Consider the following 12500-nt stretch of genomic DNA (forward strand, 5'->3'; position numbering starts at 1 on the left):
CAATGAAAAACTACTGTAGAGCTAATCCACCACTTCTACCCCAACACGTCCCCTCCTCTCTCTGGGAGGCTACATTAGTGGTGCTACATGTTGGTTAGAAACATACCTTTCATTCTATACACACACAGATTCACACACACACACACACACACACACACACGTGTGCAAACAAGCACACGCACATACACACATACACACACATACGTGTGCAAAGCACATGCACACATGCACGCATGAAACACACACACACATAAATACATGCATGCATACACACATACACACAAGCACACATGCACACACTATTTAACACCACTATTATGTTTTGTTTCAAGATCTTACACCAATTCCAATTGCATAGGGTCAAGTGTTTTTGCATTGCGCTTTTGATAAACGCCAGATGGCTTCAGAGAGAAAGGCTGTAATGGCTTATTCTATGTGCCTGTGGATGCTGCTTGTCCTCCCAGCCCCTCAGCAAAGGGACACGCGTGCCTCAGCAGAGTCCGAGTCGGTCAGCCCTAAGCGCTCTCCAATCAGCACCTCTGCTCAGCAGATCAGGTTCACTGGCTCAGGCTCAAGTGAGTGTAGCCCTGACACCGTATGTGATGTCCTCGCCGATGTAAACATCACTGGCCATTCACGCGTGAGTGTGTGTGTGTGTGTGTGTGTGTGTGTGTGTTTGTGTTTGTGTTTGTGTGTGTGTGTGTGTGTGTGTGTGTGTGTGTGTGTGTGTGTGTGTGTTTGTGTGTGTGTGTGTGTGTGTGTGTGTGTGTGTGTGTGTGTGTGTGTGTGTGTGTGTGTGTGTGTGTGTGTGTGTGTGTGTTTGTCCTCTCCTGTTAGGGGAACAAAGGGGAGGGAGACGTTACCTGAATGAACCTTCTGCAGTCAGAGCTTAGCCACACACACACACACACACACACACACACACACACAATCAGCTTAGATTGTGAGACGGGGGGAGAAAACAGGATTGCAATTTGAGAATGGGGTGGATAGCGTGACATTGGGAGACAGACAGAAGAATAGATGGAGAGAGAGAGAGAGAGAGAGAGAGGCTGAGAGGAGTGAGAAGGAGACAAACAACATCAGCACAGAGAGAGGGATCACAAGAGAAGTCAATGAAATGATCAAATATTCTCCAAAACTGACCCCTCCTGCATTGTCTTCTAAGTTTTACTGGCCATTTTAGATGTTGTTTTTCTTTCTTTCTCTCATTCGCTCTCTCTCTCATTTCTTTCATTGTTTTTTCAGCAACTCACTTTCCCTTTCTCATGTGGCTATTAACCTGTAATTTTCACTCCCTGGCTCTCTCACTCCTTCTTATTCTCTCTATCCCTACCTCTCTTTTACCGCTCTCTCGTTCTTATCTTAACCTCTTTGGTCATCACTTTCTCTACCACTATTTCACTCTCACTCTTTTTTCTCTCTCTCAGTGATTTTACCCCTGTGAGTCGCTCTGACTCTTACTTTCTTTCTTCCATTCTCTCTCTCACTCTCTCTCACACACACCCACACACACACCCACACACACACACACACACACACACACACACACACACACACACACACACAATTTCTCTGTCTGTGACCAATTCAATCTTTTTCCTCTTTTCTCTCACCCTGTGATTTACTTTGAGCCTCTCTTTTACTTGTATCTCTCTCCCTCTCTTCCTCCCTCTCTCTCTCTCTTCCTCCCTCTCTCCGCCTCTATCTTCCCTTCATCCTCCTCCCCCTCTCCCCCGGTCCGTCTGCGGTGTGTCCCCGGTGTGCTGTGGTCAGTCAGTCGGAATGGTTGCGGCGTGCCGCCCGCTGGGCGTGTGTGAGTGCCGGTGTGAGTGTCCCTCTCTAGAGAGGCCGGTGGCTAGCCGGCAGGTTTAATGCACTCTGAGCGCACACCTGTGCCGCTGCGCCCACTGTCACAGATTCTACACACACACACACACACACACACACATCACACACACACACACACACACACACGCTTAACACGCACCGCCTCAACACACCACGCCTTAACACACACGCTTAACACGCACGCCTCAACACACGCCTCAACACACAAGCAGAACACACATCACTGGTGCTGACAGTCTATAATCTGGGTGGGGCTGTCCACACACACACACACACACACACACACATTCTCTCTCTGTCTCTCTCTCTCTCTCTCTCTCTCTCTCTCTCTCTCTCTCTCTCTCTCTTCTCTCTCTCACACACACACACACACACATACACAAATGCCTCAGCAAGCATATGTATTTTCACTATGACACTGACATCATCTGTCAGCACATGTAAAGCCGACATATCTCACTTACAGCTTGCAACACACAAACACACACACACACACACACACACACACACACACACACACACACACACACACACACACACACACTGTACATCTACTACATCCAGCTCACTGGGCCATTCATATACAACTACAACCCATTAAATTAATTTTGAATTTAATGCCAACAACACGTGTCAAAAAAGTGACTTTTTACCACTGTATTGCTTGACCTCTTTATTTTGAGAATGAAATGTGGTCCCATTCCTGCCCGATAGGATTTCAGCTGCTCAACAGTCTGAGGGACTTCTTAATCATGTTTCTCATTTTATGATGCACCCAATTAGACAGTTCTGGCCATTTTAGCACCTGGACTCTTCCTCTATGGAAAAATACTGTTTAAATATGTGCAGAATTAATTCAAGATCTTCCCTGAAAAGACGGTCTGGATGACAGTATATGTTGCTCAAAACCTGTGTACGTCATTCAGAATTGATTGTGCCTTGCCAGATGTGCAAAACGCCCATGCCCATGGGCTCAGGCTCAGATAAGATGGTAGCCTTTCTGTATCATGTCTAAATAAAAAGGTCTTCTTTGCATGGTATTTGCATTTGAGTTTACACTAGCATTTGTGAATGGAGCATTAAACTGTGCAATGCCCTGGTTTTAATGTCATCTAAGGTCCAAAAGACCACGGCCATCCAATATTTGTTCAGCCTTGTCCCTTGTTGAAATATTTCTCTGAATAATGTAATGATAGTGTAGATGATGAAATCCTCAAATTGCAATTTCATGTTAAGAAACATTATTCTTATATTGTTTCATCATTTTCCCACACAAAGGTTTACACAAAGGTTTACACAGAGTGATGAATTCCTCCATATTGTTACTTCCAAGAGACTAAGTCGTTTGTTATCCCCATTCATGGTTCCATTTCGCCTAATTAGTTGTGAGATGTTCCTCCTTTTCTGTCTTTATCATTACACAACTTTTCCAGCCTTTTGTCCCCCCCATCCCCAACTTTTTATAGACGTATTACTGACATCAAATTCCAAATGTGCTTATATTTTCCATGAAATAGTCAAATATCTCTCCTTCAACAACTGTGGAGATATAATATGTTGTCCTTGAACTATTCTCGATTAAATATAGGGTTGACATGATTTGTAAATCATAGCTATCATTTTTTATTCACATTTTACAAAGTGTCCCAACTTTTTTTTTCGGAATTCAGGTTGTACATTCTGAAGACCATAACTACCCTGACCCTAACACTCACAGAGAGAGAGAGAGAGAGATACATTAATACTTGAATTCACACCATCATTGACATCCATTCACACCTACACCTATTCACACACACACATTGATCATGCTGAAAAAAGCCCAGTATGTCCTCCAGAGCAGCTCTTCAGCTTTCCTCTCTCTCTCCCCCTCTCTTTCTCTCTCTCTCCCTCCCTCTCTTTCTCTCTCTCTCTCCCCCTCTCTTTCTCCTCTCCCCCCCCTCTCTTTCTCTCTCTCCCTCCCTCTCTTTCTCTCTCTCTCTCCCCCCTCTCTTTTTCTCTCTCTCTCTCTCCCCCCTCTCTTTCTCTCTCTCTCTCCCCCCTCTCTTTCTCTCTCCCTCTCTCTTTCTCTCCCTCCCTCTCTCTTTCTCTCTCCCTCTCTCTTCTCCCTCTCTCCCTCTCTCTCCCCTCTCTCTTTCTCTCCCTCTCTCTCTCTCTGGGCTTTTCTGTGCTCCGGCCTCATCTCTGACTCTCTGGTTGGCATGTCTAATTTATTATTATAGCGTTTGTGTCACGCCTCTTGAGTTTGCCAATTAGACGCCGCCGAGCTTGTCTGGGAACTATGCGATTTCACACTCCTCGCTCTATGACCATTCTGGCAGAAATGTTGAATTATGATTTATCAGTGTTTGGGAGCGGGGATCTTGCTGCTGTTTGGCTCTTTAAAGGTGGTTTATTTGCTCTCATCATGTCACCATGGCCAGAGGTGGAGAAGGTTTTTACAGTTTCTCACCTGCCAAGTGATAACTGGCTCTGCATATTTATTTCTCATTTTTTATTTGATTGTGTGTGATTTTAAATTATTGTGTGTGTGTGTGTGTGGGGGGGGGGGGGGGAGTGGGGTACATTTATAATGTTGAATCCCTATGACCTGTGTAAAAGTCTTCTGTCTTGTCCTGCTGTCCTGTAGACAGATGCTCACAAGTGACTCACTGTACAGTGTCAGTAGTACTCCCTCAGCTACCATAACATAACATGGCCTCCTTTGTCCCTTTCCCAGCAGTGTGAAGGCCAAAAGAGGGAGCGTGGCCCATAAGCAGCATAAGCTGGCCGAGGTGAATCATGGGAAATGTAGGCCCTGCCCCGCCCTCCAAGCTAACCCAGTGTGTGGCTCAGATGGACACACCTACACATCCAAGGTACTGTAACACTTCTACAGACATAGATACCAACCAAATTTCAAATGTTGTACATGAACACACACACACACACACACACACACACACACACACACACACACACACACACACACACACACACACACAAACAAAAGCACAAGCACACAAGAAATCTCATGTTAAATATATACTCAAATGCATACAGATACAAATTCCCAGGGCTTGTCACTTTGTATTCTTGCCTCCCCACTCTGTGTCTGGAGCGGCTCATTTATTACATCACTAAAATCTCTGTTGAATCAGAGTATTGCTGCTTTTGTTGTCATTTCATTAACATTCCGCACCATCTTTATGTATTGAAAGGCTATTAAAGATCCGTTTGATACACTATGCAGTCTTAAAGTGGAAACTTACATATTCCTGTCAGACTGCCAAACCCAGACAAAAGTGAAGACACACTGACCAGTACACACTTGCTAACAAAGCTCTGGCAGGTCCCATGGATTTTCATTACAAGTTCAGATCCCCTTAATATGTGTCAGAAGGTGTTATATTGCTAAAGTTATTGTGCAGTATGCTATTGGGAACTGCTCTACTTTGCTGTCAATCCACTTAGATAGCTATTACGGAAAAAAGTTTAAAAGAAGAGAAGAATAAGAGACTCTCAAGCTCAGCAGTCGGGAATTCATATTGCCATATAAAGATGACTACCCTGCTTGCACATCATTTTATATGTGCAGCACATATTTCAGCATACACGGAAGTCTATGCGGTTTACATGACTTTGAGAACAATTTGACGACTTTTTCTTTATTTAAGCCCCACTAAAGACTTTGTGAGGCGCCCTGCCTGTCTGCTCTGTGGCGTAGGTGGCTAAGTGCATGTAAAATGTGCTGAGCAGAAGTATGGCTCTGAGAGCAACAGAGATAAATGAGAGGAAGAGAGAGGGAGAAAGAGGGGAAGAGAGAGAGAGAGAGAGAAAGAGAGAGAGAGAGGAGGGGGTAAATCTACCTGCTGAACTCCTGAGTCCTCTCAAGTGAAACCGCCATTTCCAATAAGAGCTGGTGAACTAATTCCCTCTAAATCACTGCAGACGCCACACTAACTCTCAGCTCCTCTGTGGCCCTGCTGGGACAACTCCGCTCCTCTTCTCTCTTTCTCTCCGCTCCATTCCCCCTCTCCTCTCTTTCTCTCCTTTCAATATCTTCTCTTCCTCTCTGTTTCCCCTCTCCTCCTCTCTTTCTCTCCTCTCCATTCCCCCTCTCCCCCTTCAATCTCTTCTTCTCTTCCTCTCTATTCCCCCTCTCCTCTCTATCTCTTCCTATCCTCCGTTTCTATACTGTCCGTTGGGCAGGGCTGGGCTTTTTCAGTGCCGGATCGTTTGCGTGGAGAACTGCGCGTTAAGTGACCCCGAGTGTCTAGCATGATGGATGGTCCAGAGGATGAACTGTGTCCGCTGTTACTCTGCTATTCTGCCTTCTCACCTCTCCCCTTCTGCTCTCTCTCTTTTCTCTGCCTTTCTCTCTCTTTCTCTTCCTCTATCGCTCTCTCCTCCACCTCCTCTCTGCTCCTGCACTCTCTCGTGACTCTTATGCGTACACCCAATTATCCCCCCGTCCTACTCACCACATCAGCTGCCTGCCCTCTGATAAGAGGCCTTTGAGACTAAGCTGTTCTATAACGGCGGTGATACACACACACACACACACACACACACACACACACACACACACACACACACACAAACAAAAGCACAAGCACACAAGAAATCTCATGTTAAATATATACTCAAATGCATACAGATACAAATTCCCAGGGCTTGTCACTTTGTATTCTTGCCTCCCCACTCTGTGTCTGGAGCGGCTCATTTATTACATCACTAAAATCTCTGTTGAATCAGAGTATTGCTGCTTTTGTTGTCATTTCATTAACATTCCGCACCATCTTTATGTATTGAAAGGCTATTAAAGATCCGTTTGATACACTATGCAGTCTTAAAGTGGAAACTTACATATTCCTGTCAGACTGCCAAACCCAGACAAAAGTGAAGACACACTGACCAGTACACACTTGCTAACAAAGCTCTGGCAGGTCCCATGGATTTTCATTACAAGTTCAGATCCCCTTAATATGTGTCAGAAGGTGTTATATTGCTAAAGTTATTGTGCAGTATGCTATTGGGAACTGCTCTACTTTGCTGTCAATCCACTTAGATAGCTATTACGGAAAAAAGTTTAAAAGAAGAGAAGAATAAGAGACTCTCAAGCTCAGCAGTCGGGAATTCATATTGCCATATAAAGATGACTACCCTGCTTGCACATCATTTTATATGTGCAGCACATATTTCAGCATACACGGAAGTCTATGCGGTTTACATGACTTTGAGAACAATTTGACGACTTTTTCTTTATTTAAGCCCCACTAAAGACTTTGTGAGGCGCCCTGCCTGTCTGCTCTGTGGCGTAGGTGGCTAAGTGCATGTAAAATGTGCTGAGCAGAAGTATGGCTCTGAGAGCAACAGAGATAAATGAGAGGAAGAGAGAGGGAGAAAGAGGGGAAGAGAGAGAGAGAGAGAGAAAGAGAGAGAGAGAGGAGGGGGTAAATCTACCTGCTGAACTCCTGAGTCCTCTCAAGTGAAACCGCCATTTCCAATAAGAGCTGGTGAACTAATTCCCTCTAAATCACTGCAGACGCCACACTAACTCTCAGCTCCTCTGTGGCCCTGCTGGGACAACTCCGCTCCTCTTCTCTCTTTCTCTCCGCTCCATTCCCCCTCTCCTCTCTTTCTCTCCTTTCAATATCTTCTCTTCCTCTCTGTTTCCCCTCTCCTCCTCTCTTTCTCTCCTCTCCATTCCCCCTCTCCCCCTTCAATCTCTTCTTCTCTTCCTCTCTATTCCCCCTCTCCTCTCTATCTCTTCCTATCCTCCGTTTCTATACTGTCCGTTGGGCAGGGCTGGGCTTTTTCAGTGCCGGATCGTTTGCGTGGAGAACTGCGCGTTAAGTGACCCCGAGTGTCTAGCATGATGGATGGTCCAGAGGATGAACTGTGTCCGCTGTTACTCTGCTATTCTGCCTTCTCACCTCTCCCCTTCTGCTCTCTCTCTTTTCTCTGCCTTTCTCTCTCTTTCTCTTCCTCTATCGCTCTCTCCTCCACCTCCTCTCTGCTCCTGCACTCTCTCGTGACTCTTATGCGTACACCCAATTATCCCCCCGTCCTACTCACCACATCAGCTGCCTGCCCTCTGATAAGAGGCCTTTGAGACTAAGCTGTTCTATAACGGCGGTGATACACACACACACACACACACACACACACACACACACACACACCACATTCCATAATGGCTTGTAAACACACACACTTTATATAATAGCCTATAAAGTCACACACAAAAACACACTCATGCACATGCACACACACACACACACACACACACACACACACACACACACACACACACACGCACACACACCCATACTTATTGATAGCACGTCTGGAGGCGTTCACCCCTAATCTAATCTGTGCTCCCTGCTCTTCTCTCTCCCACACTGGGATTGTATGGCCGTGTCACTCTCTCCTCTTGTCTCTAGAAATCAATAATCAGCCCATCATCCCACCATTCCATCCCCTCCGTCCCTCCACCCTCTATCACTCAGCCCCCCTCCACTCCACTCCTCCTCTCTTCCCTCCCTTCCTTCCTTCAGTCTGCCCCCCCCCCCCCCCCCCCCACACACACACACACCTCCTCGGTGTCTGAATCGTGACCCAGTCCTTATAACGACAGTCATTGTCTCTAAAGGAGAGAGATGGAGATGGTGATGAAGGTGGAGCGGGAGGAGCCATAATGGCTTCGTGGATGGCTCTCTGTGTGTGAGCTCCACTGTCACCTTGCGTCTGCTCTCAGCTATTAATTGTGGCCTGGAGAAAACTAGCAGCGGGGTCTTCCCAAGCCGATCGATCGCCCGCTAGAGAGAGCTGGAGGAAGAGAGAAAGAAAAGAGAGAAAGAGAGAGAGAGAGATGAGAAGAGTGGAGTGTGGGAGTGTTGAAGGCCTCGGTGTGTTTGTGTGAGCGTAATTGGCGCAATTATACCACCTCCTACGTTGTCAGCGAGCTGAAGTAGGTGTACGTGCCCCGTGGCTCCTCTGTCGGGGCGGAATTTCTTATTCAGTCCAGCGTTCATTAAGCGTATTTAGAAACCGCCCAACTACTTTCACCGGTTGATGCTTGGCATGGAATAATGTCGGCATTCAAAATGAGCCGACCCACCAGGAACTCATAACAAGTCAAGAAAGCACAATTTACGGGCCAATTTGTGATAAACTGTCAATGTGAAATGAATTATATACGGTTTGGGAGTTACAGAGCAAGTCTTCGTGTGGAAGCACAGCAGCAGACTGATTTGAACTACTTGTGGCTAATTGTTTTTTTCCCCCTCTTCTCTCTCTGAGTGTGTGATCACTGGCCTGTGAAAAGTTGCTATTTGTAACCCTTCAGCTTAATTGCTTGCCCAAACAGAGGAGCATTAGTGCAAATGTATCCCAAACAGAAGTGAAAAGCACAAACTTCCCACACATAGCCGAGTCTGTGGCGTATCTGAGTATGCAGTGGAAGCGTTGTTTAGAGCGTTGACCAGTCAAGTCCTTATGGGTTTAGGTTACTGGGGATCTATCCAGGATCGCCTCACAGTATGTAATGCAAACAATGGAAGTCAAATGGAGATTTAGCTGTGTGTTCCCTAGTTTCGCTAATACCCATCTCTAGTCATTTCTTTTTTTAAGAAAAAATATGTTTTGGGACCTCTTATGCCTTTAATATTATAGGACAGTGAGAGGAAGTGAGTGGGAGAGAGAGATGGGGTGGAATCGGGAAATGACCCAGGCTGGACGCCAACTCAGGTCCCTGTGGGCACTTGGACCCGAATGTGATGCGGATGCTGTAGCCACTTGCTCCACAGCACCCCCATTTCTGAGTGGCTAACTCATCATTTGAGACAGAGTGTTTAAGTATACTATACAGTTTGTAAGTATGCTAATACTTATCCATGTCCATCCTTGTAAGATGCTTTTAAATTGAAACAAACAGCTCATATGATTCTTATGGAGTATGAGCCACACGGAAGATCTGTTTCTATGTTTCTGGACTTCTGACCCGTGGGATGGCAATGGTTTGTCCAAACAGATGGCATTTTAGCTGTCTAATGAAAATAGCCCTTACGCATTAAGACTCAAGCCAATTGCGCATCCCTGAATTGCCAAGTGGTATAGCCAGCATGCCTGCATTATAACAGGATGGGGGAAAAAAGGCTGCATGATTATCACTGCCAGCTCCTGTGACTTAATGGAATGATGTGGGTTTCAAAGAGGGATGCTTGAGTGACAACAAGGACAGTTAAATGCCTGCTAGTAAAAGTCTCCGGTCCATGGACATGATAGATTCTGCCATCTGCCCATTATGCAGGCTGCTTGTGACTCAGCGTCGTTTAAGAACACAGCACATGGGAGACAAATAACAACAGATCGTCCACTCACCCTGCTGGCCAATTTGTATTCATGCCGCAAAGTTTCAAAACAGTGACTGTAGCCTTCTGTTTTGGAGAGTTAGATAACCATGCACAGAAGGGCACAGAGAAAGTAAAGTAAAGTCTTACTTTACACTACATATTCCTTCCTACAATGTAACTACTGTACACTGTTAGTTACACTGTAATGAAATACATAATATGGACATATGGGGCATCTGTACTCTACTGTAAAAACTCTCCATGGTGAATATTCTGTGGCTGCAGTACTAGTAGCTTATAACAGTTTCTAAAAGCTTGTGAAGTGCTTTGGTCCTTGATCTCTGTGCTGTGGCAGGAGAATGGAGGTGGGGTTTCGGCCATCTCTTAACCTAGCATTTCACAAAAGGAGAAAAATACGCAAGATCAGCTTTATCATACTAGAGTCTTTTTTAAAAATGACTCTAACATCTTTAAATAACGAATGACGTGGTGTCTTATAGTAGGGCAGCCGTGGCCTACTGGTTAGCGCTTCGGACTTGTTACCGGAGGGTTGCCAGTTTGAACCCCGACCAGTAGGCACGGCTGAATTGCCCTTGAGCAAGGCACCTAACCCCTCACTGCTCCCCGAGCGCCGCTGTTGTTGCAGGCTGCGCCGGGATTAGTGTGTGCTTCACCTCACTGTGTAGTCACTGTGTGCTGAGTGTGTTTCACTAATTCACGGTTTCACTAATACACGGATAAATGCAGAAACCAAATTTCCCTCACAGGATCAAAATAGTATATATACATACATACTTACTTATACTTACACCAGAGCATTACTGAAATAAACTGATAACTTGATCTAGTAAAGTGGTGGGCCAAAGATTCATCATATAGGCTCTTAGCAAATAATAGGCCAACATGTGCAATTCCTATTAAAGATCAGCATGCATATTTTAAAAAGAACATAATGAAACCCACTAGTTAATGAACGAACAAAGTCTGATAAAAAAAAGACTGTTGATACATAATACATATAAGATGTAGGCATTGCCCATATGATGAATACATATAAGATGTAGGCATTGCTCATATGATGGTAGGCATTGCTCATATGATGAATACAAATAAGATGTAGGCATTGCTCATATGATGGTAGGCATTGCTCATATGATGAATACAAATAAGATGTAGGCATTGCTCATATGATGGTAGGCATTGCTCATATGATGAATACATATAAGATGTAGGCATTGCCCATATGATGAATACATATAAGATGTAGGCATTGCCCATATGATGAATACAAATATTGTCCACTTCTCCTCATTTACACTAAAGGTTATTGCAATGAGCTATATGCAATTGCTTATTATTCAAAGTGAGATAATAAATTGTAAGAAACTTTGAAAATCCAATTGTATAATGATAAATTACATTTCAAGTAAAAAAAAACTTAAAGCATTATTCTCTTTTAATTAACATGGCAACATCTAATAACATGAACCATAGAACCTTGTGTTCACGGGAAACTGGTAGGTATATGCAGTACGCTCCCTTCCAACAGGATTTCCTGTGACATTTCTTTAAACAATGCTAATCCGCAAGTTAATTACATGTGCATTGCCAATACAGAGAAAATATTAACAAGCAATAAACAAGCGTCTGTTCCGACACCAAAGCAAAGCCTCCAAAATGTCAAATTTACAACAGAGATGTACTTTGGTAGAGTAAGAAAAAGCAAATGCAATATGTCATCCCAGTACATTTTGCAAAAACTTGTCTTAATATCAAAGATGCCATAAATCCTCTCCCCTGAGATGCCAAGCAAAAATATAGCAGATCTCAATCTCTGTGTTGAATTACTGACTTGTCGTCACTGGCGTTTTGGCTCACTGGGCACACCAAGCTTGACATGGTGTTCACTGTGTTCACTGTGACCGCACTCTGCGATCCACACGCTGGATCGGCCATGACCAGTCTCAGATAAACCGTCTGTCAAATTGACAAGCATGCATCGTATGATGGTTCAAATCTCTCTCTCTCTCTCTCTCTCTCTCTCTCTCTCTCTCTCTCTCTCTCTCTCTCTCTCTCTCTCTCTAAAGTCATGGCAACACACCCCCAGCATATCATCGGTGTAGAACTTTGTTCACCATAAGTAAAGAAGATACATAGTTTCTCACTGTTAAAGCTGTATGATGAACTATATATGCAAAACTAGATATACCACAAAGCAGTACAAAATATGACTCAGTCTACCCTTATTACCCCTACACACACACTCACAAGCGAAAACACACACACAGAGAAGCACACATATACACAAAA

At 44.6% G+C, this 12500-nt stretch overlaps 1 protein-coding gene across 3 annotated transcripts in view; it reads left to right on the forward strand.

Annotated features, from left to right (window-relative positions):
• The window catches only part of spock1 (SPARC (osteonectin), cwcv and kazal like domains proteoglycan 1), a 204315-nt gene that overhangs the window by 144182 nt on the left and 47633 nt on the right, over positions 1 to 12500 (forward strand). For all 3 annotated transcript variants that reach the window (XM_042074782.1, XM_042074783.1, XM_042074784.1), the window contains one exon: positions 4571 to 4709. In XM_042074782.1, coding sequence (XP_041930716.1) covers positions 4571 to 4709 — 139 coding nt within the window. The remainder of the gene's footprint in view (positions 1 to 4570; positions 4710 to 12500) is intronic.

This window comes from Alosa sapidissima, chromosome 20 (assembly GCF_018492685.1).
Source record: "Alosa sapidissima isolate fAloSap1 chromosome 20, fAloSap1.pri, whole genome shotgun sequence".
In the NCBI taxonomy this organism is placed as follows: Eukaryota; Metazoa; Chordata; class Actinopteri; order Clupeiformes; family Clupeidae; genus Alosa; species Alosa sapidissima.